The sequence below is a fragment of the Colobus angolensis genome, unplaced genomic scaffold (genome assembly GCF_000951035.1).
Source record: "Colobus angolensis palliatus isolate OR3802 unplaced genomic scaffold, Cang.pa_1.0 Scaffold605, whole genome shotgun sequence".
NCBI classification, from domain to species: Eukaryota; Metazoa; Chordata; class Mammalia; order Primates; family Cercopithecidae; genus Colobus; species Colobus angolensis.
Genome location: NW_012119655.1, coordinates 690,576 through 716,712, shown reverse-complemented (window position 1 = coordinate 716,712; position 26,137 = coordinate 690,576). Strand labels below are relative to the sequence as shown.

At 44.0% G+C, this 26,137-nt stretch overlaps 1 protein-coding gene across 1 annotated transcript in view; it reads left to right on the top strand.

Moving 5' to 3' along the window:
• LOC105527054 (protein lifeguard 1) overlaps positions 1 to 22,783 on the top strand; it is a 26,547-nt gene extending 3,764 nt beyond the window's left edge. Inside the window, exons 2-10 of the mRNA XM_011963245.1 lie at positions 2,009 to 2,283; positions 5,921 to 5,999; positions 7,292 to 7,345; positions 9,182 to 9,272; positions 13,310 to 13,347; positions 13,433 to 13,520; positions 16,886 to 16,975; positions 19,804 to 19,851; positions 22,212 to 22,783. Coding sequence (XP_011818635.1) covers positions 2,009 to 2,283; positions 5,921 to 5,999; positions 7,292 to 7,345; positions 9,182 to 9,272; positions 13,310 to 13,347; positions 13,433 to 13,520; positions 16,886 to 16,975; positions 19,804 to 19,851; positions 22,212 to 22,361 — 913 coding nt within the window. The 3' untranslated portion in view covers positions 22,362 to 22,783. The remainder of the gene's footprint in view (positions 1 to 2,008; positions 2,284 to 5,920; positions 6,000 to 7,291; positions 7,346 to 9,181; positions 9,273 to 13,309; positions 13,348 to 13,432; positions 13,521 to 16,885; positions 16,976 to 19,803; positions 19,852 to 22,211) is intronic.
• Positions 22,784 to 26,137: the final 3,354 nt, after the last annotated feature.

Genomic DNA, 26,137 nt, shown 5'->3' with positions numbered 1-26,137 from the left:
TGTCACCCAGGCTGGAGTGCAGTCGTGCGATCTCAGCTCACTGCAACCTCCGCCTTCCGGGTTCAAGTAATTCTTCTGCCTCAGCCCCCAGAGTAGCTGGGACTACAGGTTTGCACCTTCACGTCCAGCTAATTTTTGTATTTTTAGTAGAGACGGGGTTTCACTGTGTTGGCCAGGCTGCTCTCGAACTCCTGACCTTGTGATTCACCCATCTTGGCCTCTCAGAGTGTTGGAATTACAGGTGTGAGCCACTGTGCCCGGTCTAGTGGTAGTTTCTTAAGAACTGTGTTCAGGCTGGAAGGCACTGTGGCAAAGCCCACTGCCATCTCATTATCTGGATTTCTGGTCTCTGCCTCACTTTGGCTTAGTGTGGCCCATTCTCCACACTACCTAGAGTAACCTTTCTTTCTAGGAGATCTGCATGGGTCCCTGCTGAGAAACCTTCCTTGATTCCCCATTGTATTAGTTTCCTGTTGCTGCTGTTACAGATTGCCACAAACTGAATGACTTAAAACAACACACATTTATTATCTTACAGTTCTGGAGGTCATAAGCCTAAAACCAGTCTCACTAGGCTAAAATCCAGGTTCTGGCAGGGCTGGTTCCTTCCTGGAGGCTGTAGGGGAAAAGCCATTTCTTTGCCTTTTCCAGCTTCGAGAGGCCACCTGTGTTCCTTGGCTCATGGCCCCCTTCTTCCATCTTCAAAGACAACAGTTGTATCGCTCTGACCTCTGCTTCTGTTGTCACATCTCCTTCTCTGACTCTGCTCCTCCTGCTGCCTTGTTATACCTATGATCATAAGAATCCTTGTGATTTGATTGGACCAACCCAGATAATCTAGGATCATCTCCCCATCCCAAAGTCCTTAATCACATCTTCAATGTTCCTTTTGGAATGCAAGGTAACATAGACACGGGTTCCAAAAATTAGGACATGGATATCACTGGGGGACTGCTATTCTGAAAAATCATACCCATGGCTTTCAGGATGAAGTCCAGACTCCCTAACTCGGCTTGCCAGCCTCTCAGAGGCATGCCCACTACTTCTCCGTGTAACCTCATTCCACTCTCCCCTTCAAACTCCCTGCTCCAGGTACGTTTCTGGAACTTGCCATCCCTGCTTTCTCTAGTCCTGGTCCAGGCTGGTTCCTTGTCTGGAAAACCTCTCCCCACCTCTTCACTTGACTAATCCCTACTCACTTCCAGCCATGGCTTTTCCTTCAGTTTCTCTGGAAGCTTTTGACAACCTCTTCTACTCCCTGCAAGTTCCTCCAGATTTCCTTCAGGGCTCTCAAGACTTCCTCCAATGTTCCTGGTCTGCTCATATTGCCCTCTTTTCTTTTATTTTGAGATGGAGTCTCACTTTGTCGCCCACGCTGGAGTGCAGTGGCGCGATCTCGGCTCACTGCAAGCTCTGCCTCCCGGGTTCAAGCGATTCTCCTGCCTCAGCTTCCCTGGTAGCTGGGATTACAGGTGCCTGCCACCACGCCTGGCTAATTTTTGTATTTTTATTAGAGACGGGTTTCACCATGTTGACCAGGCAGGTCTGAACTCCCAACCTCAGGAGATCCACCTGCCTCGTCCTCCCAAAGTTTTGGGATTACAGGCGTGAGCCACCATGCCTGGCCTGTATTGCTTTTTATATGATTGCTTGATTATACTCTCTTCCAAAATGTAAGTTCTTTGAGGGCAGAGACAGCAAGGGCATCTTTATGCTTGGCACTCATTAAGTTTTTGCTGAATAAATTTTATTTAAAAATTAATTTCATAATACAATCAAATTATTTTACTCTATGGGTTTCATCTTAGATGTTATCATTCATTTAACAAATATTTACTGATACATTTAACATTAACATTTAAATATTTACATTTAACAATACTCACCAACTTGGTAAGTATTGAGCCAAGGCAGTTAAAATTAAGAAGAAATCGCCTAACGACTATGAGGATGCTAAAGTTGTAGAGGTGTGATCATAAGGACTTGAAAAACAATTCTCCCCCTCTAGGAAATTGGACTTGGAGGTCAGCGAACCAATAGACTTTGGTTCTGGAGATCATCAACATCTGATTCGGAAAGCAGCAGATAAAAGCATCCAGTCCGAATCTGGTGAGCACTACACACCTTCATCTTCAGCTGGGCCACAAGAAACTCAGGAGAAGCCACGGCCAAAGGACACCGAGCAGTTGAATACCTATGTGATAGAAATTTCAGATGACATCACCCCAGGTGATAGCAATGCAGCTTTAGGCAATCCTTTCTCAGACGCATCTGTCCGCAGAGGTGAGAATAAAGAAATTACCTTTTTAGAAGAGAAGAGCACATGTTCTCTTAAAATGTTTCCACAGTGTAGATTGTCAGATACAATTTTGTTTTTAGTTTTTCTGAGTCATGCTTTCTCATAAAACATGATGTAGGACTGCTATAATTGACTGCTTCCAAGTTGTCCAGGGCATTCAGAAACTCATAAGAAACATATGGTGAATAACTTTTTTTTTAAGGAAATATGAATTAGTCATGGATCATAAAATGTTTTTACTTGTATACAAGGTGATACCATAATGTTGGCTTAAGTTTTAAAGCTTCCACTCTGCCACCCTTAGGCCTTCTGAGGGCCTGGACAACTTGCAGGTGGACTGCGAGCTTTGAATCCTGTTGGTCTCCCTGTGGCCCTCACCACTCCTTTCCTGTGGCTGGAAAGCTGCCTTTTGAAGCTCTAGCCTTTGAGGTAGGAGAAGGAAAAGGCAAACAGCCAAAGGCAAAGTAGAGCCAAGAGACGGCTGCAGGTATCCTGAGAGTTGACCAAGCCAGTCTTCTTTTCAGAGGAATTTCTAGAAACCACACCCAGAGTTTTGAATGCCACGTCATTGACCCACCTGTATCACATGGCCACCTCTATCTGGAGTTGTTCAGCTGAGCCCACTGGCTGTCTCTGCGATCAATACCAGGCCTACACAGGGTGTTGTGCAAGGGCAATGTTATTGCATTTCGTCCTTACAGCAACCCTACAAATACAGAAGTTGTATTGCCATTTTACAGGTGAGAAAATGAGGCCTAAGGAGTCCAATCGAATTAGTCTTTCAGGTCTAATTGAAAAATATGTAGAGCCTCCTTGCCAGTGTAAGAGTCAGTTATTTATATCTGCCTCTCCTGGAGGGTAGAGGCTGGCCTTTGTCCAGTTAAAAAAAATTATATAGTATATGAAAAGATGTAAGTGCTGTGGAGAAAAGGAAAAGTATAGCAGGGTAATGGATTGAGTTATGGGGTTTGTCATTTTTTAAAGCAGCATTATGGAGATACAATTTGCAAATCATAAAAATCCCTTTTCAGTGTACAATTCACTGCTGTTTTGTATATTTAGAGTTGATAACCACCAACATGATCAATTTTAGAACATTTTCATCACCTCAAACAGAAACCCATACCCAGACTAGGTGCAGTGGCTCATGCCTGTAATCCCAGAACTTTGGGAGGCCAAGGCAGGTGGATCACTTGAGATCAGGAGTTCAAAATCAACCTGGGAAGCATGGTGAAACACCATCTTTACCAAAGGAAAGAAAAAAAAAGGAAAGAAACCCATACCCATTGGCAGTTACTCCCATCCTCCCTCTCTCAAACCCCTGCCAACTACTAACCTACTTTCAGACCTCTCTATGAATCTATTTTGAACATTTCATGTAAATGGAATCATACAACATGTGTCTTTTGTGATTTCCTTTCACTTAATGTTTTTGAGGTTCTCCCATGTTGTAGCATGTGTCAGTATTTCATTCCTTTTATGAATGGGCCGTATACAATTCCATTGCCTGAATAGAAAACCTTTGTTTATACATTTATCAGTTGACAGACAATTAGATTGTTTCCACCTTTGGGTTATTTTGAATAATGCTGCAGTCAACATTCATATTCAAGTTTTTGTGTAGACATATGTTTTCATTTCTCTTGGGTAGATACCCAGGAATTGCTGAACCGTAGGATAACTCTGTTTCACATTTTGATGAACTGCCAAACTTTTCCAAAGTGGCTGCATCATTTTACATTCCAAGCAGCAATGTATGAGGGCTCCTGTTTCTCTGCATCCTTGTCAACACTTGTTGTTGTCTGTCTTTTTGGTTATAGCCGTTCTAATGTCCGTAAAGTGTTATCTCATTGTACTTTTGACTTGCATTTCATTAGCAAATTTTCTCTTATACTTATTGGTCATTCATATATCTTCTTTGGAGGAATGTCTATTCAAATCCTTTGTCCACTTAAAGAAAGCAAGAACCATTTTATTATCTCTCATAATTCTGTGGGTTGACTCAGTTGGTCAACTCTTATATTAGTCTTGAATTGGGAGCTCTCATTCATTTACAGTGAGATGGTAGGTGAGGCTGCTATGGCCATTATGACTCCACGTTATGGCTTGCGGTTGGTGTTAGTTGGGGATCCAAATTCATCCTTTTGTAGGTATATATCCAGCTTCCCAGCACCATTTGTCAAAATAATTATTCTTTCTTCATTGAATTTTCCTGGCATATTTGTTAAAAATCAATTGACCATAAATAGAAAGGTTTGTTTCTGGACTGTCACCTTGATTCCATTGATCTCTATGTCTATTCTTGTGAGCATGGGCCACATTTAATATGTTCCCCCACAGTCCCTGCTACATAGCAGATGCCAAATTAATGTGAGCTAAATGAATATTTTAATGTAGGCAGCATGCACTTGGGAATATATGCTCTGCTATTTTTATTAAGATAGCTTAGATCCACTGCTTTGTTGTCATACTTCCTATGCATAGAAACTGCCCAGCAAAAGGACAGTTGACGATCCTATAAGTTAATTTTAAGCAGCATTACTTCTTTTTTTTCCTTTGAAATAGGGATAAAGCCACACAAAAGGCAAATTGCCATTGCCAGTGCCATATTCAGAGGGCCCAGGACGTAAGCAGAAAGAGGTGCCCATGTGCTGTGCCTTGTATATTGGCCTGTCATTCCTTTGGAACTCTTTGGCCTCATGTACAGTTCACCAAGTTATCTATTTATGCATCAGGAAGCAGAAGAGAAGAGAGTTACTACAGGCAGGTAGGCTGGAGAGGAAAGTGGCAGAAAAGCTCCACAAACTCTCTGCAGCCCAAGTCCATCTCCAAGGAGACGTCCCCTCTCCCCACAGTCCTGAAGCTCTGCTGCTTTCCGGTGCAGGGAGGTAGTTTCGCTGGATCCCTAATGATGGGCCTGTGACACGGTGAGGCTTTCAGATCATGTTTGATCCTAAGGAGGATGGGGTGTGCATGACAAGGAATTAAATTCCTGAGTTCGTCTTGAAAAATCTGAACTTTGGCCAGGCATGATGTCTCATGCCTGTAATCCCAGCATTTTGGGAGGTTGAGGCAGGTAGATCACCTGAGATCAGGAGTTTGAGACCAGCCTGGGCAACATGGTGAAACCCATCTCTACCTAGAAAATACAAAAAAAAGAAAAAATTAGCTGGGAGTGGTGGTGATCTTGGCTATTCAGGAGGCTGAGGCAAGAGAATTGCTTGAACCCGGGAGGTGGAGGTTGCAGTGAGCTGAAATCGCGCCACTCCACTCTGGCCTGGGCAACACAGTGAGACTCTGTTCCAAAAAAAAAAGAAAGAAAGAAAGAAAAAAGAGAAAATTCTGGAGCTTCCATGGATAAAACCGTCGGATCTCCAATAAAACACCTCTATCCAACCATCTGGATTGAGTGTGCTCTAAAAGTTCTGCAGAGCTGCATTTTTGTTGTTATTCCATTTGCTGACTGTAAACTAGCACGGCCTTTCTCATCCTAAAAAAAAAAGCAAAAAAAAGTAATAATAATCATCATCATCATTTCATTAAATGTCAAAAATAAGTCATTACATTTATGTAGTTACTTTTGACTATTGTGTCATAAAAATAATGTTTCTGTCTCCTCAGCTTTCATTATCAAAGTGCTCCTCCTCCTGTCAGTTCAGTTGTTGCTCACTGCGGTAATTACCAGTGTGTTTATTTTCTGGTAAGTCTTTATGACTGATGTAGAATTAAGTGTTAGGTTGTTCACGTTAATTCTTACTGAATCAGCTTAATTTAATTTTGATCATTTAAAAACAGTTTGTCTCTTTTTGTTTTTCTGAGGCAACTCCTAGACCAAGGTGGTAGTAGATTTCTAGAATTTTACTTTCATTTCCTAACTGAAGCAAAAAAGCTTTTTTTAAAACTCTTATTTTGGACACTGCTTTCTTTTTTATTTTCTCCTGAGCTGTTTCCACAGTTAAAACTGGATAGAGAAGAAAAGGTGAGCCGGACGTGGGGGTTCATGTCTGTAATCCCAGCAATTTGGAAGTCTGAGGTTGGTGGATCACTTGAGGTCAGAAGTTCAAGACCAGCCTGGCCAAAATGGCAAAACCCTGTCTTTACTAAAAATACAAAAATTAGCCAGGCGTGGTGGTGGGTGCCTGTAACCCCAGCTACTCAGGAGGCTGAGTCAGGAGAATAGCTTGAACTTAGGAGGTGGAGGTTGTAATGAGCTAAGATTGAGCCACTGCACTCCAGCCTGGGCAACAGAGTGAGACTCTCTCTCAAGGAAAAAGAAAGATGAGATTATGGAGACCTTGGAGGCTGGAACAGTGTTAAATTCAGAAATTATATGAGGGGGTTGGGTGCAGTGATTCACACCTGTAATCCCAGTGCTTTGGGAGGCTGAGGTGGGAGGATTGCTTGATGCCAGGAGTTTAAGACCAACCTGGGCAACATAGTGAGAACCCCATCTCTACAAAAATAAAAATAAAAATTAGCCAGATGTGGTGGCATATGCCTGTAGTCCCAGCTATTCAGGAGGCTGAGACAAGAGGAACGCTTGACCATGAGTTCAAGGCTGCAGTGAGCCATGATCATGCCACTGCACTCCAGCCTGGGCAGCAGAGCAAGACCCTGTCTCTAAAAACAAAAGAAATAACTTATTTGAGCAACTATGATCTGTCACTGCTTAAACATATCCTTTGAAAATCTATATTTATGAAACAAACAGATGAGAAGTTGATTTCTTTTGCTTTGCACACATATCAGTCTCAGCATTTTAAAAATGAAAACCTTTATTAGGACATTTGCATTCATCCAAATTTTACTTATAACTTATGATGAATATATCTATTTTAAGAAAAATAATGTTTCACTGTTTCATCCCCATCCATCGTTATTCATCAGTTAGGGTTTCTTCCTTTCTTCTCATGATGTTTACTTCTACTTAAATATCATATTTATTAGTGAAATATTTGTTCTGTAAAACTGTGTTAAATTTGTTTTAACCAGGGAGGCTTTAAAAGTTTGGGTGCTCAAAAACCCCTGGTTCATCTATGCAACCTTGTAAGTATCATTGGACTTAATACAATGTGTTTTTTCTACTGTCTATTGCCTGAGGTTCTTTTACTATTCAAAATGAGGTACAAGGTATAGCATTCTTGAAATGATAAAATTATAGGGATGAAAAACAAATTAATGACTGTCAGGAGTTAGGGTTGAGTGTGTGGGTGTGGGTGTTACTATTGTTAACCTAAATTAATGACAGAGAGGCTTCCTGCAGAGTGTATTTGGAAGTGGCAGGGGCATTGCAAGGTGGGATACACAGGCCATGATGGATGATGGAGAGGTTGGAATAAGAGGAAGCCTTTAAAAGGCAAAGAGAATTCTATGTAAATTATTTTGAAACAAAGATCATTGGCCACATGGGCTTGTCAAGGGAGCTGGTGCTAACTCATTGGTGGAGATAGCCATTGCCAGGCAAGTGTTTTTGTGAGAGCAGCTTGGCTGGAATGCTGCGATCTTGAGGAATTTTTTGTGATATACTCTGTTATAGACATGTAGGCAGGACATGTAGGGACATGTGGGGCGTATAGAAATTTCTTGTGGGTTTTTAAAAGGTCTTTGGGCTAGTTCTTATCTCAGATATACAGATCCCCTCCTTCATGGCCTCTGGCTCCATTCTGGGTGTGACCTAAGTGACTCCATCTTGGCATTGGTGACTTTCACACTCTACAGGGCTGGGGTAGTATAAGAGAAGTCTTGGGCCGGGCGCGGTGGCTCAAACCTGTAATCCCAGCACTTTGGGAGGCCGAGACGGGCGGATCACGAGGTCAGGAGATCGAGACTATCCTGGCTAAGATGGTGAAACCGCGTCTCTACTAAAAAATACAAAAAACTAGCCGGGCGAGGTGGCGGGCGCCTGTAGTCCCAGCTACACGGGAGGCTGAGGCAGGAGAATGGCATGAATCCGGGAGGCGGAGCTTGCAGTGAGCTGAGATCCGGCCACTGCACTCCAGCCCGGGCGACAGACCGAGACTCCGTCTCAAAAAAAAAAAAAAAAAAAAAGAGAAGTCTTTGTGGATGTTTTCTTGAAGGGATAGTTCTGAATCTTGATTGTGATAGTGGTTACATGCATCTGCACATAGATTTGTGTCATAATTTGATGATATAGAATTATATATATATATATATACACACACACTGTATCAATGTCAAATTACTGGTTTTGGTACTGTATTATAAATACATAAGATGTAACCACTGGGGGAAACTAAGTAAAGATTTCATTGGACCTCTTTATCTCTGCAAATTCCTGTGAATCTATAATTATTTTAAAATAAAAATATTTTAATGCCCATAAGTTATCTGTGGATGGAAATGAGAAAAGTTAAGTTTAAAAGCTAAGAAGGCCGAGTGCGGTGGCTCACACCTGTAATCCCAGCACTTTGGGAGGCTGAAGCGAGCGGATCACCTGAGGTCTGGAGTTTGTAGACCAGCCTGGCCAACATGGTGAAACCCCGTCTCTACTAAAAATACAAACATTAGCCAGGCTTGGTGGCAGGTGCCTGTAATCCCAGCTACTTTGGAGGCTGAGGCAGGAGAATCGTTTGAACCTGGGAGGTGGAGGTTGCAGTGAGCCGAGATCGCGCCATTGCACTCCAGCCTCGGGGACAAGAGCGAGACTTTGTTTCCAAAAAAACCAAAATAAAACAAACAAACAAAAAACAAGCTAAGAAAAGGCAAAAAGAATAATTAACATTTTTGTTTATAATACTATGAGATAAGAAGATCATAGTAATACTATGATCTGTATCTACATCTATTTGTCTCTGTAAAATATAATATGCTATGATATAGTCACTGAAAACAAATAACACGTGGTTTTAAATTATCCTCCAGCCCAGCATTTTTTGCGGTACTGATTATACTTGCTTGCTGTGGGAATCTCCGCCGTCAGGTGCCCGCAAATTACATTCTCCTGGGATTCTTTGTAAGTAAACCTTGTCAGCACCTGTTCTAGTTCACCTCTGAAATATATTTTTGTCGCTTTATTAAATTCGTTCATTTTATTATGGAAACTCTTCCTGTGGAATAATACAGATAGAAAATATTTGTGAAACGTTCTCTTGGCGGAATTTTGTTTGTAATGAAGTAGTAAACTTATGAGATGGTATCACACCCTTTGAGCAGATTAGGGCATCTGGGGATCTGGGCGACTTCGTGCCGGCACACTTGCCTCTGATGAGACCACCTGGGGGCGCGCACTCCGCAGCCTGGGTTACACTTCAGGAACAGTTAACCTGGCTATTGCTGGACCCCTCTCAGGCGCAAGTACATTTTGTTATGGAGAGTGGCTTCCACGTCTAGTTCACAAAGTCATGTGCAAGAAGTTTATATTTCTTTATTCTTGTAAAATGTATTTTATTTCTTCTTCAAATCCCACTGGGAGCAGAACCCATCTCTGAGCAAGGTTCTCCCTCATTTCCACAGCTTGCATATCAGCTCACGAGGGCTTTTGCAGCACGGCAGAGTCAGGGGCTGAGAGGGCTCTCCTGATCCGCGGCCTGGTTCCTGGTCCCGGGTTCCGGGTTCCGGGTTCCCCAGCGCCTCATTGTGGTGGCTTCCACTCACAAGGCCTCGCCACACCTGCCCATTTTCTGTCGTTGGTGCCACCCTGGACCACAGAACACTGGGTGGCTCCCTTTCTTGCAGCCAATTCCTTTCTGTGCTGCCCACAGGAACCCCAGGATCGTGCCAGCTCTCAGCAGGTACCTGAAGCTCCTAGATTTTTCTAAACCTGAATGGAACTCGAATTTCCACCAGTTTCCCTGCATTCCAACTCAGGGCTTAGCTGCCCAGAGGTGGCAGGGCTCCTCCCCAGTGACCCGGCATCCTTCAGGAGTCAGGCGGAACAGTCAGGCCAAACCCCTTGCTTCCCGGGGGTGTGGCCTCTCTGAAGCTCACAGATAGTGACTCCAAGAGTGTTTGGGTCCTCTTATGAAAACCCAGAACCGTCTCAGTATGATTCAGGAGGGTGTCAGCAAACGATTCTTTTTTTTTGGAGAAGAAGTCTCTCGCCCTTGTCGCCCAGGCTGGAGTGCAATGGCACGATCTCGGCTCACTGCAACCTCTGCCTCCCAGGTTCAAGCGATTCTCCTGCCTCAGCCTCCTGAGTAGCTGGGATTATAGGTGCAGGCCACCACGCCCGGCTAATTTTTGTATTTTTAGTAGAGACGGGATTTCACCATGTTGGCTAGGCTGGTCTACGAACTCCTGACCTTAGGTGATCCCCCCGCCTCGGCCTCCCAAAGTGCTGGGATTACAGATGTAAGCCACCGCGCCCGGCCAGCAAACGATTCTTTTTTTGGGAAGGTTGGCATTTCTTCCCAAGCAGTGTTGATTTTTCTTTCACGGGAAGATTTATTTGCCAATTGATTTATTCCCCATCTGATTCCAAATCAGACTTGAGGTGGCTTATAAAAATATCAATAATATATAAAGATAAGATCAATTAATGGAAAAATCTGATGAAAGGAAAAATAGGGTAGAAAAAGTTAATGGTTAGTCGTGGACAAAATGCGTCAAGTCCTATGCACGTGTCTGGAGCCTAGGTTTGGTTCTGCGCCCCCTGTTGGTCAAAGCAAGCGGGAACACCTGACCGTCGGTGAGACTCAGCACCAGTACCCTGTAGCGACCCTGGGGATTTACATGCTGGGAGGAATAGCTGGCTCCTGAGGCTGGAGAAGACTGGCTGCCCGTTGTTCAGGTTTGGACATTTCCTCACCTGCCAGAGCATGGAGGAGCCTTCGTTAGCTGGTGTGGGCACCCTGCTCACTGCCTAGGCCAGCAGTGGGGTGTCCCAGTTCCTGCACTGACAGCAGAGATCACACTCAGAACGGGGCGGGGCTGGAAGCCAGATGGAGGTGGGAATCTGGGAGCCGAGACGGTGGGGAAGGGCGACAGGAGGGCGTGCTGGTTTCCCAGAAATGTTTGAGTTTTTTATTTAAACATTTTAAATGGCCTTAACGTTTATTACAAGAGACAAAAGTTATTGGTCTCCAAGGAAGCTCTCATCTCTGAGGTTTTGCTGTTTATCTCAAAGCAAGTAACGGCTTAAGAGATGTTATACAGGGGTAAAGCATTTGTTATGTCTTCCAGACTTAAACGTCATGTCCAAGGGTTAGAAGATATATAGGAAAAAGCCCATTTCAGAAAAGGAGTTGAGGGAAAAAAGGAAAACACATTCACTGACAACAGCTTTTGTCCCATAGAGTTTTGGCCCCTTGAGCCCATGTTCTGAGCTCTTGAAGTCTTCAGACAGTTGTGACTTCCACGGCCTCTTCCTACTCTCCCACTCTTTCGAAAACCGAAATCCGTTTTCCAGCTTGAAACCATTTCCTCTTTTCTCTCCCTGTCTCCTCCCAGTTGCTCCCAATTACACACACAGTCACACATTTACGCACACAACAGTCACACACACCCCACACCCCCTCACACCATTCACACCACACATCCTCCTCACACCACATACACACACAGTCACACACACACCACACATTTACACACACCACTCATAGCACATATGCAGTCACACACATCACACATTTACACACACCACTCATAGTGCATACACAGTCACACACACCACACATTTACACACACCACTCATACCACATACAGTCACACACACCACACATTTACACACACCACTCATACCACATACACCACACACACATGCACGCTCACACGCTTACACATATTACACAGACACAGAGGCACACACACCGTACACACCTCACTCACAAACTCACACATACACCACCCACACCACACACATGCATACCTCCTTCATGTGCTGCTGGAGCTGGAGAAATAGGAAGCAACTGATCCAGTATAAGAGGAAAAAAGTCATCTAGAGAGGAAGATTGGAAGCAAGCACATTATTAAATATCATTTGTATGGAGACTAGATACACTGTTTTCCCTATAATGGAAATAGAGACAAGCTACTTCATTAAGTTGTACAAAGTAGAGAATCAGGCGATTACCCACTGGGTTTGGAAATGCCAGACAGGCAACCCAGGACTTTGGGGACTCCGCTTCTTTCCCAGCCTCTGCTCCCAGCCATCCTTGGCCAGCGGGAGTTCAAAGCCTTCTCTCGCAGGCCTTGTACTAGGATGTGCCTTCATTTTTACCCCTGGAGACTGGAGGAGTCTTTCCTGGCTCTGCCTGTGGACGAGTGGGTCAGCCCAGTCTCTGGACTTGCCTCTGGCAGAGCAGCCTTGGGGCTGGGCATGCCTTTAGCCCTGTGGCCACTGCTCTGTCGTCCTCACACCTTGCCAGGTCTGTGGGCCTGGGCACAACCTCAGTGCCTTTCTTGGTCTCATCCTCCAGCCTGACTGCCCGCTGGCTCTCAGTCCCTACCCTTATCCCACCTTTCCCCACACCCCTGGCTCTATTTGCGTGATGACAGCCCTCCTAAGCCCGGGGCTGGCACCTGCAGGTGCAGCTCCACACTCTGCTCTCCCACACTGGGAAGACCTTGGTTCTCATCCCATGTCTGAGGTTGGAAGGCTCTCCCTCAGGTGCCGTGGAAAGTGTCTGTACCCAGAGTGTTATGAAGCTTAGATACCACATATCCTGTCCTGATGAAACATTGATACTGTGTGGGTGGCCCCCTTTGATGAATGACAACATGGTCTACAAATGAACCTTTTTACCTTGGTTTCTACATTCATAATTAATAGATATTTAATTCACTGAGTATGTTAAAGTTACTACAGTGTTCAAAGAAATGTTGACTAATAATTTTCTCTTGTCCATCCTAGGGAGGATGTTACGGAAATATTGAATTCTGTTTATTCCCCATAGTCGCCCTGTGGCTGTGTATACCAGGCTGTGCATATTCCCCCTTGCTCCCTAGACCCTGCTCAGAAGCACACCCCTCAAATCACCTCTTCTGAATTCTGGGCCTTGCCCCCATGCCTCGGGAAGCAGGCTTCTGATTTATTGTGAATTTTGTTTTTAGACAGCTCTTGAAGGTCTGCTGCTAGGAGCCATATCAGTGTGAGTCTTTGATACACATTTCCTTTGATTTGTGTGTGCTTTTCTTGGAATGTATGTGAACAATAATCACAGTCTCTGGTTTTAGTTTCTACAAGGCCGAGGAAGTGTTATGGGCAACAGCTGCAACCACTCTGGTGACACTAGCACTCACTTTGTTTGCTCTACAAACAAAAGTAGGTATTATTGAAGGGAGTGTGCCAGGTATGTCCCTTTGTCCCCGAAACATTTCCCTATGCCTCCCCCTGCTCTCTCAGTCCTGGAGGTCTCACCTTCAGGGCCCTCTTGCCTTTGGGCTTTCCATGGGCTTTGGCCAGTGGGGAGTTCCAGCTGGAGACAGGGGCAGGAAGGGAGAGGTACTGATTCCCATGGCTTCCTCCCAGTGACAAGTTCTTCTTCGGCTAGCAGTGTACCTTAGCAAGATTCACTGCCTATCACAAGATGGCTAACTCAACACACCTTCTGGGCTCCTGTAACTGCCCCTCTCCTTTCCCCTTTTGGGCCTGGGACTGGTAACAGCTCTTTGGCTGGCTGCCAGCCTAGCTTACTGCACTACCCGTTCTGGTTGCCTGCAGACCCTTCTGTGGATAGTTCCTTTACAAACAAACCCTCCTCAGATCATTCTATCTGAGTGTGTCATCTGTTCCTTGCTAGGGCGCTGACTGATACAGGGAATTTAAAAATTTAAAAGTTGTACAGTTTACCAGGCTCCAAAATGTCAAGATGTCCCAGAGGACATCTCATAATTCGAGATTATTTCTCGAACACTCTGAGCCTCTGTCCAACCATAGGGTGTTCTTGAGATCTGATGCAGCATTTCCTGTGGCCCCTCCTTTCAGTCCTGGTCAGTTTCCTTTTGTAAAGAATGGGCTGGCCTTAGTCAGGTAAATAACTTAACACAGAAGGGAGTGCATTTCCCAAGTTGTTTGGCAAACATCGTAAGGAAGGTCTTATACACATGCTGAATTTTAGCCTTTTCCTGGTGGAAACAGAAGTGTCAGAGAGACAGAAGGATCTACTAGATATTTAGTCAAACTGTATCAAAAGTTAGAGATTCAACTTTAATTGATGATGAGATCAGTATTTGCCATCTTAAAGCTGGTCATTTGTGTATACCAGCCGATTTGTACACAGATAGGCTTCCTTGCAATGAGTAAGGTGGGCCACTGTTGAATGCACAGATTTCTTAAGCCATTTAAAATACTCTAAGATGGCTAGGTGCTGTAATCTCAGCACTTTGGGAGGCTGAGGCAGGCAGATCACAAGGTCAAGAGATCGAGACCATCCTGGCCAACATGGTGAAACCCCATCTGTACTAAAAATACAAAAATTAGCTGGGTGTGGTGGCACGCGCCTGTAGTCCCAGTTACTCAGGAGTCTGAGGGCAGGAGAATCACTTGAACGCGGGAGGCGGAGGTTGCAGTAAGCCGAGATCGTGCCACTGCACTCCAGCCTGGTGACAAAGCGAGACTCTATCTCAAAAAATCCTCTAAACTGCCAGAATACTTTTTAAAAAGCCCATTAGTATTTTAAGTCACAGGTAACCTATGACCTGGATTCAGGGGAGTGAATATTACATTGCAAAGGTTTTTTTTATTGTTTGATTGTTTATTTTTGAGACAGGGTCTTGCTCTGTCACCCAGGCTGGAGTGCAGTGGTACAGACATGGCTCACTGCAACCTCTACCTCCAGGGCTCAAGTGATCCTCCCATCTCAGCCTCCCAAGTAGCTGGGACTACAAGCATTTGCCACCACCCCTGGCTAATTTTTAAGTATTTTATAGAGTAGGGGTCTCCCTATGTCGCCCAGGCTCATCTTGAACTCCTAGGCTCAAGCGATGCTCATGCCTCAGACTAGGATTACAGGCATGAGCCACTGTGCCCGGCCAGAAAGTATTTTAAAGATGGCATTCACGTTGATGACTTTGAAAGGCAGCTGAACCCATAGTCAACCACATTTTTTCCCTTTGTTAAGTTATGTGTTGGGGATGGCAAAATTCAGTCCAACCACAACCCAAGGGATGCAGAGGGAATGTAGGAACACAATGAGTCTGAGTTTTTTCATGAACCCCAACTGTCCACTTACCAGGGAGAAAATTAACTGAACGTCCATTTGGTTGAACTGTAATTGGATCTCACAGTTGAAGCAGTTCCTTCGGACTGGGTGATAGTGTCATGTGGATACAAATTGCTCAGCTGTTCGGCCTCCCTGTCTGCCTGCCTTTCTCTCTAAAGTGGGGCCTGGGAATTTGGGATGTGGCTGTGGTTTGTGTGGGCTCTTGGCACTGGCCAAGAAGAGAACGGGGTGAGGTTGGGGTGTGGACGCTATGGCCCACCATTGTTCCTGGATGACATCATCTGGATCCCAGAGTGACTGCGTGCTCTGTGGGCCTCTGAAGCTGACAGCCCACCACAGGTGTGACTTGGAACCTGTTATCTCTTGGGCTTGGTCAGAGCTGACAGGGCTCCCCACCTGAATTTACCTCACTCCAGTTATCCTGCCTTAATGATGGGGGAAATAAAAGAATTAGGAAAATACTCTTGCAAGAAAATATACTGAATTAAAGGCTCTTGTTTGTCTGCATAATCTAATTTTTTTAAGGCCAGAAGATAAACATCCTCTTTCCTTTTTTTTTTGAAATGGAGTCTCGCTCTGTCGCCCAGGCTGGAGTGCAATGGCCAGATCTCAGCTCACTGCAAGCTCGGCCTCCCGGGTTTACGCCATTCTCCTGTCTCAGCCTCCCGAGTAGCTGGGACTACAGGCGCCCGCCACCTCGCCCGGCTAATTTTTTGTATTTTTTTAGTAGAGACGGGGTTTCACCGCATTAGCCAATATGGTCTCAAACTCCTGACCTTGTGATCCGCCCGTCTCGGCCTCCCAAACTGCTGGGATTACAGGCTTGAGCCACTGCGCCTGGCCAAACATCCTCTTTCTTAAGAAAACCTTAATCTCCTCAGGCTGATTTGGGTCACTGATTTATAAAGACAAAAACAAAAACCACATCAATGCATTTCCAAATTACAAAAGAATCATTAACAGTAACTTCTGAAAGTTTAGTATATACTTTTGTGAAAATATATGCATATAAATGTGAAAAAGATAGCCAGTTAACATCTTGGTATGTTTCACTCCATTAATGTTTTCTATGTACATGCTTTTGAACATATGAATGATTATGATCATCGTGTACCTTCAAATATGCATCCTACTCATTCAATGTATTTTTATTATGGGAAATTTCATAGAAGTACAAAAATAGAATAATGAACCCCCAGGTACCCATTACCCAGTTTCCAAATATCAACTCATGGCTACTGGCATTTCACCCATACTTCTACCTTTTTCTCCCAGTCAATATAACACTTTATGTAGCATTTTTTAGTGGTTGGAGCTAATGTATTTCCATGGTTCTTGGAATTGATCAGGGTAAATTATTAGCAATGGGCCAGTTTCTTCTATGGGGTATAAGATGCATCTTTAAACATCCTAAAATTTCTTATAGATGATAACTGAGTTGTTTATGCTGTTTATGTTTCCTCAGTGGGATTTTACCTTGCTAAATGGAGTGCTGTTCGTTTTCTGCTTTGTGCTTTTTATCTATGGAATTCTCTTAATCTTCGTGCGATCATACGTGAGTGAGATCTTACGGGGAACCCTCAGAGAATTGTTAAACATATAGATGAAGTACTGGTTATGTTAGTCTGGGTCCTCTGAGAAGCAGACGTGGAATTGGGGATAAGCATGCAAAGATTTTAGTAGGAAAAATGCCCACGAGAGAAAAGGGGCAGGGAGCCAACAGCTGGGGCTGCTGTCAGACCATGAAGGCATATCAGGCCTCGAGTGAAGGAGAGGGAGGGGAGGCTGAGTGGGAGCACACGGCGTGGTCTGAGGGCGGCTCAGCAAGGCCATCAGGAAGTTCCAGAACTAAAGTCAATCATCAGGGTGGTGACATGTCTTCCAGGGAGGGCCCTGCTGCTCCCAGCAAGGACTGAGAAGGGGGAAGCATGGCCTAAGTGCAAACTGCAATGGGTTGCACAGCACAGCAGCTATGCTTGTGGTCAGTTCCATTCTCCTCCTGGTAAATGAAGGTCTGTGAGACGGATCCTAGTGGCCCCCACAGTGGTCGTTAGGAGGTACTATGCGCAGAAACCCTGGCATGTGAACATTGAGCCACAACCCTAGACAGTTGTTCTTCTCCAAGAGGGTCTTGAGCTGAGCCTACCCATGAGGACAGACCAGATTCCTTCTCCTATATTTGGGTGCTGCTTGTTTGAAGTACCAGGAGTGGAAGAGAAAGACCCGTTTGGGCCTTTCTGATAGCAGCCTAGAGGAGGCTCCTTATTTTCCAATTCTAGCTTTTTTTTTCTTTAATGTATTCATTGAATTCTTACTAGATATTGGACATAGGCCTATGTGTTTTTCACAAAACATCACGTTAAATTCTGACAACATTCCTGAAAAGTACATAGCTCATCTATTTTATAGATAAGAAAACAGACTCAGAGAAATTTAATAATTCATCTATATCCCACAGGGAGTGAGTGGCCAGGGTGGCACTGAGGCCAGGTCAGGGCGACTCGAGTGACCGTGCTCTTCCCACCTCATTGCACAGTCCATGGACTGACTCAGAAGGGCTGTAGAGATCGAGAGGTGTGATCTGGCCTGGTGCTGGCAATCTGTCAGTGGCTCTTGTGTGGAGGCCAGATCCACTGAGAGCTGGTCTGGGACCTGGGACCCTTTTGACTAAAACCTTAAGGCCAACTTGGTCCCAGTGCTGAACCAAGGAGTTTCTTGGGCGACAAGTGAACTAGTTACACGATCTTTAGACATACACGGAATCAGCAGTTCTTGGTGTTATGAATGACCCCATAGGCTTCGAGCTAGGAAGGTGGCACCTGCACTTTAGAGATAAACTCAAAGGCATCACAAAGATGGGCCTTAAAAGGCCCCAGTTCTCCACTTATTAATGGCAGCAGAGATATTGGTAGTGATAATGCAAACATTAGGTGGGTTCCATAAGTCTTTACAGTATAACTTAGGTGCAGTTAAAAAACTCTTTCCCACTAGATAGATAGATCTTAGTTCCCATTCTAAATTTTCTGTCACAAACATCTACAGACTTGCATATGTGTTTAAATGGAAGGCTTTGTTGGAGCCATTCCCTACGTCTACATGCTTTTTGGACTTTGGCAATTTTGAAACCTTTGGATTCCAGTGATCAGGTGTTTTCTTGCTATTAGCTCAGTCTGGAAATACTGTGTCTCCCAGACCATATCACTGGCTTCTGATCGTCTTCACCAAGAACCTATCCTTGGTGAAAGCTGGCAGTGCTTTGCCCACCCCTCTCAGAACTAGCTCTCTCATCCTGAAGAACTCTTCAGGATGCTGGTGCACTGCACTCATCACCTGAGCAGTATATACTGTATCCAATATGTAGCCTTTTGTCAGATTTTGTACTCCATTTTTTAATCCTCTTCCCCAATAGAACCAAGTCATTTGGCATTTAGACTAGTTCCATATTCTGACTGGGGCTGTTTGTGTTGCAAGGAACAGATACCACTCGGACTAGCTTGAGGCAAAGAGCCAGAGAAACTGATAGACCTCCTAGGTGGGAAGAAGAAGTGGGATTCCGAGGAATGAAAACCTTGCCATCCTCTCTGTGGCTGAGTTGACTAGCCACCTCTGCTTATAGCAGTAATAGTGCCAGCACGCACTAAAGATACAACAGCCTCTGCTACTTGGTTCCCTCTATCCTGAGAATTGATTTCCAGCTGGCCTGGTGCATCTGTCTAAGCCCACTGACATATCAGAAGTCCCTGATCAGTTATCAGACTCACTGTTTTTGGAGCTGGGGTCTTCCACTGCTTGTCAATCAGCTCTAGCTAGGATGTGTGAAGGTCACTATGACCCCAAGGCTTCCTGTTCCTTGAACTGAGGGGAGAGGGCAGATTCTCTAGAAGGGCTATGTAGATGGGGCACAAAGTGAAATACGTCTAATACATTCTACTTGCCCTACCATGCATGAGACATTTAGCACGTACTTGGTGAATATTATTTGGCATGTGCAAGCTTAGTTTTTATTTGCTTGCTCATTGGAATTGAGTGGGTGCTGTTGACTAAGAATGCTATCATGGACTTTGGGGACTTAGGGGAATGGTAGGAGGGGTGTGAGGGTAAAAAGGCTACATATTGGATACAGTATATACTGCTCAGGTGACAAGTGCCCCAAAATCTCAGTAATCACCACTGAGGAACTTACCCATGTAACCAAAAAGCGCCTCTTCCCCGAAAGCTATTGAAAGAAAATAAAATTTAGTTTTAAAAAAAGAAAAGATGAATTCCCCCACAGATTCAGCTTTCTTGATATTGGTTCCTTATCTGGCAGCAGTGACTTAAGTGACCCCTTTCATTATTCCAAATCTTTTTCTTCATATACAACCGCATCCTTTCTCTTTGCAGTGGCTGCATCTATTGTATGCAGGACTCGGAACTGTGCTCTTCTCGCTCGTAAGTCCATTGCTCCATCTCTTTGGTAAAGAATGTGATATGTGCAATGACAAGCCCTTGTGCTAGGCCTGGAGTCACATGGGGTTAGGAATTCACTGGAAACTCTTCAGCTCCTTTTTAAAGGATCATATTTAAAACCATTACCCTCTGGAGAGCCGGATCCATTGTTTCCCAATCCATGAAAACATCACTTTTGTTGAAAGAGTAAATATTTCAGAAAAGAATGAAGAATTATTTATAAGCTTTGAAACTTAGCGTAGCAGGGGTGTGGTTTCTTTTTTGTTTGTCCCTCCAGACCAGTTTCTATTCTTTCACAATGGAAACTTCTCCTAGAGAACCAGTGGAGGTCACTGCTAATGTGTCTGGGAATGTCTTTCCTTCCATTTAGTCCCATCTCTTGCTGTCGTATCTTTAAAACTATTTTAAGGAATGTTTTATTTAAAAAGTAATACATGCACACATTTTTAAATTCAAACAACATAGAAGATTATAAAATGAAAATTAAAGTGCCTCTCTTATCCCCTGTCCCTGGAAGGAACAACTGTTAGCAGTTTCTTGGAATCCTTTTAGAATTTCTTTACACATAGGCACCATTTCTTCTTACACAAACGTAGCTATACTATGTATAATGTTCTGCCTTTGCTTTTTCACTTAAAAATAATGGCCTCCACATATTAGCAGACCTGGGTCCAAGTAATTTCTTTTCAAGGGCTGCATGGAATTCCATTTCATGCTTTTATCATATCACATCTTTCAGGGTTTTGTTGTTTTTGTTTGTTTGCGACAGGGTCTTGCTCTGTCACCCAGGCTGGTGTGCAGTGGCATGATCATGGCTCACAGCAGCCCCATCTCCTGGGCTCAAGCAGTCCTCCTAGCTCAGCCTCCCCAGTAGCTGGGACTACAGGCTCATGCCACCACATCTGGCTGGTTGCATTTTTATTTTTAGTGAAGACAAGGTCCTGCTATGTTGCTCAGGCTAATCTCAAACTCCTGAGCTCAAGTAATCCTATCTGCCTTGGCACCTCCCAAAGTGCCGAAATTATAGGCATGAGCCACTGTGCCTGGCTGAGATTTTATTTTTTAATATTATTTATTTTCAAAATTTCCAAACATATCGAGAATGTATTGATACATATTCAGAAGGATCAAGAATGGTGTAATGAACCCCACATATTATCATTAGGCTTAAAAATTATCCACATTTTGCTTCATTTTTATTGTTGTTGGAATTGTGTTATATCCTTCAAATGTTAGGAAAATTCACACCAGGAGGTTAAGGTTAAGCATATATATTTCAGATGAGATCGGGTGTGCTTAGGGTGGTATGGGTGTAGACAAGGTTAAGCATATACATTCCAGTTTTCTCATTTCTTTTCCTATTTAAAGGGGAACTATTTGCATTCATTTTCCTTTATTCCTACGCTCTCGGACCTTTTGTGTTGATGCTTGCTGTACTGATGCTTGCAAACAATGCTTCCATGCAAAAGTATGTTGGTGTTTCTGTTTCCCGTTTGCAGGCAGAGTAAAAATGATTGCAGACTCAAACAGGTCTACCCAATGCCAAACAAATTGCTGGAAAAGAAAATTGACTTTTGGGGGATGCTTAACTATCAGAGTTGGCAGGGTGCCTCATTCCCAAATGCTCACAGGAGTCTGAATCCTGGCTGGGGCTTCCCTGTGGGTTGGTTGTGTCTTGGGTAGTATCCTGAGCCCTGTTCCTCCTGGATGGGCGGGGCACCACTGGATCGAGCTCATCCCGTGTTCCTGTCAAGCACATAACCTCTCCCGAGAAGCTGCAGTCCTAACCATCCCATGCATGTCTGTGAAATGATTGAGAGTCATTATATCCCCTCTTGTAAGAAGCAATAAATTAAAGTCAGAGATTTGGGGAGGGAAGGGAAAGAAAACCACTTCTGCAGAGGAACTGGGACTCCAGGGTGAAAGATGGAGGCTAAGAGCAAAGCTGCATCCTCTGCCATTGGGGTTTTCTTTTCCCCCTCTTTTATAAACATGATGAATTTATCCCAGTTTGCCTGGGACTGAGGACTTTCCCAGAATATCAGAGTCTTGGGCAAATTGGAATAATTTGCCACCTTAGCTTTCCTTCCAAAGGTGCTGGAATGAGACATAGGGAGAAAGAGGGGAGAAGGGATTCACAGCTGAGGTGAGGGACCTGTTTTTATAGAGTGCAAACTTGGGGACCCAGTGACCAACTGGGGCTGTAAGAATAACATATTCAGCCCCAAACAGACTTTTGACAATGTTTCTCCCGATGCTGAAATATTTTTTTTCAGATCATTTGGGACACTTATTTCATAGAAATGTACAATTTACGTAGCTAATTCTTCCTTTTCTTCAAGTACTTGGTGATGGATGTGCAGCTCATGCTAGGAGGGCACCACCATTATTCCCTGGACCCTGAAGAATATGTTTTTGCTGCCCTGAACATCTACTTGGACATCATCAACCTTTTCATTTTTATTCTGCGTCTGATTGGACCGGGACGGTAGTCACACAACCGAAGCTGGCTCATGCGGAGAAGAGGAAGGAGGGGTGCTGTGAAGTGTTGCCAGGCTCGGGCATGCAGAAGTCACCATTTCAGAAGCTCTTTTATTTTAAAAAAATTTAAGAATACTAATTTTTTTGTCAAATGAAATCTAGCATTGAGTAGATGATAGCTGTAGCGGTTATATTTTCAGTTCCATTGTCACGTAGCAAAACTTTCTGGGGACATTTCTAATTTGTATAGATTCAAAAGATAAGTATCATAATTACATACTTACAAACATTTGTAAGATGCCCATTCCTTTGTTGGAGTTTTCTGAACACTATTTAAAGCTGTAAACAACATATTTCCACATGAATACAATTGACTACAGAAATCTACATTTACTTCTTTCTCTTCTCTTGATTTGGACATTCTGTGGGACTATTCTGGCATCTGATATTTTTAAAGAGATAAACCAAAAGATAAATCAAAGAATTCTGCCTTTCTCTTGGATTCTGGAGTCAGGCTGGAGAGAGTAATAGCATCCATCTGGTGGAGTATAGAGAGCTTTAATCAAGTTCCTGTACAGGAAAGGCTCAGGACAGAGCGTTAGCTGCTATTGTCACCATCCCACCCATGCTTCTGGGCTTAACCCAGAGGCCACTTCCTCTGACTGTTGGAAAAATTAGCCTTCTTTGGAGTCCCAAGGGATTTTTAATTTAATTTTTATTTTTAATTGTGATAAAGTACACATAGCATACAATTTATCATCTTAGCCTTTTTTTTTTTTTTTTTTTGCCTTGAGATGGAGTCTCACTCTGTCACTCAGACTGGAGTGCAATGGCACGATCTTGGTTCACTGCAGCCTCTGCCCCCTAGGTTCAAGCACTTCTCTTGCCTCAGCTTCCTGAGTAGCTGGGATTACAGGTGGGTGCCACCACGCCTGGCTAATTTTTGTATTTTTAGTAGAGACGAGATATCACCATGTTGCCCAGGCTGGTCTCAAACTCCTGACCTCAAGTGATCGCCCACCTTGGCCTCCCAAAGTGCTGGGATTACAGGCGTGAGCCACTGTGCCCAGCCCATCTTAATTATTTTTAAGTGTACTGTTCAAGTAGTGTTAAGTGCAACCAATATCCAGAACTGTATTTTTTGTTTGTTTGTTTGTTTGTTTTTTGAGACAGGTTCTCACTCTGTCATCTAGGCCGGAGTGCAATGGCACAATCATAGCTCACTGCCTCAATCTCCTGGGCTCAAGTGATCCTCCTGCCTCAGCCTCCCAAGTAGCTGGGACTATAGGCACACACCACCGTGCCAGGCTGTGTGTGTGTGTGTGTGTGTGTGTGTGTTAGAGACAGGGTCTTACTATGTTACAGTGGGTAGCTAGTGTGGTATGAGCGTGTGTGTGTGTGTGTGTGTTGTTAGAGACAGGGTCTCACTATGTTACAGTGGGTAGCTAGTGTGGTATGAGCAGGTTGGGAGAGGGCCCTCCGCCTCACACACACCAGGAGTGTTGGGTGACCATCAGGTGATGGTCAGGCGGTTAACTGTCTCACTAAAGTAATAATTGGTCACAGCTGGCACCAGGGAATGGCCATCTTCTAATAGATAGAAAACACCTGAAACTGGTGATCAGCCACTTCCCAACAAGATCTTAGGAGTTGGGAGAAGGGATGCAAGAGCCTGTAAGTATGCCAGTGCATAAAACCCCAAGTTAAAAGGTCAAATTGTGCACTTGCCTTTCCAGCCGTCTGCTTGGCCCTCTTCCAAGTATACTTTATTTCCTTCCTGCTCTAAAGCTTTTTCATCAACTTTCACTTCAAGTATACTTTATTTCCTTCCTGCTCTAAAGCTTTTTCATCAACTTTCACTTATGCTCTAAAACTTGCCTCCATCTCTCTTGCCTTATGCTTCTCAGTCGAACTCTTTCTTCTGAGGAGGTAAGAATTGAGGTTGCTGTAGACCTGTATGGATACTGATATGTTCTGCTGGTAACACACTTTGCAGACCTGTGACTTGGATACTTGCAGCTGCTAACAACTATATTGCCCAGGCTGGTCTTAAACTCCTGAACTCAAGCAGTCCGCCTGCCTCAGCCTCCCAAAGTGCTGAGATTATAGGAATGAGCCACCACTCCTAGCCCAGAACTTTTTCATCTTGCAAAACTGAAGCTCTATATCTATTAAACAACAAAAAGTTCCATAACATTTTGAATTAAATTACTTATATAATATTTGATTATATTCCTGAAGGTTACAGGTTGAATAGATTTTTGTATGCCGTCTGGAGTTTCACACCTTGAGGGTGTAAGATGTTTTATGTGAAAAAAATTTACTCAGATGTGTAAAAGCTCACACTTTCAGATCTATCCAAAGAAACTGGTGTCTACATTCCTCCCTCACCTATTTTTTTTTTAAATACTCTAAGTTCTAGGGTACGTGTGCATAATGTGCAGGTTTGTTACATATGTATACGTGTGCCATGTTCGTTTGCTGTACCCATAAACTCGTCATTTACATTAGGCATTTCTCCTAATGCTCTCCCTCCCCCATTCCCCCACTGCATGACAAGTCCCGGTGTGTGATGTTCCCCGCCCTGTGTCCAAATGTTCTCATTGTTCAATTCCCACCTATGAGTGAGAACATGCGGTGTTTGGTTTTTTGTCCTTGTGATAGTTTGCTCAGAATGATGGTTTCCAGCTTCATCCATGTCGCTACAAAGGACATGAACTCATCCTTTTTTATGGCTGCATAGTATTCCATGGTGTATATCTGCCACATTTTCTTAATCCAGTCTATCATTGATGGGCATTTGGGTTGGTTCCAAGTCTTTGCTATAGTGCTGCAATAAACATACATGTGCATGTATCTTTATAGTAGCATGATTTATAATCCTTTGGGTATATACCTAGTAATGGGATCACTGGGTCAAATGGTATTTCTAGCTCTAGATCCTTGAGAATTGCCACACTGTCTTCCACAATGGTTGAACTAGTTTACAGTCCCACCAACAGTGTAAAAGCCTTCCTATTTCTCCACATCCTCTCCAGCACCTGTTGTTTCCTGACTTTTTAATGATCGCTATTCTTAACTGGTGTGAGATGGTATCTCATTGCCACTTCACCTATTTCTAATTCCAAGTCCTAGGCCAGCTAGTCTTTGGTGCTTGCCCCAGCAGGAAGAATATGTCATGGCTGCAGTATGAACAAAGATGCTAAGACAGCAAGCTCCTGGTATGCTTAAGGTGGTCTGGGGAGAGAGTTAGAAAGATTTATGTAGAGGAATAGTTGTGCCAGATGATGGAGGACCTAAAATATCAGGTACAGGGTTTCAGGCTTTATCTTGTAGGTGTCAAATTTTGATTGCAGTATCATGATGAAGGCACTGCTTTAGGGTAATTGGTCTGGTCCATGGCGGGTGGTTTAGGGTGGAAAAGAGAGATATTGGAGAAAGGGCCTGTGCAAGGGTTAATGCAATAACCTAGGCTTAAGGCACTAAAGGACAGAACTAGGGTGATAAATGGGGTGGAATGAATCAATCATATATGATCAAGATAATGGACAAAAGGGTTAGTGGGAGTTGAGATCTAATTGGATGGATCTGTATAGCATGGGGAAGTTGGGGATGTCCCAGGGTTTACTGTGGGTAATGTCACTTATAAATTAAGGCCATCTTGACCGGGCGCAGTGGCTCATGCCTGTAATCCCAGCACTTTGGGAGGCCAAGGTGGGCGGATCCCCTGAGGTCAGGAGTTCGAGACCAGCCTGGCCAACATGGCAAAACCCTGTCTCTACTTAAA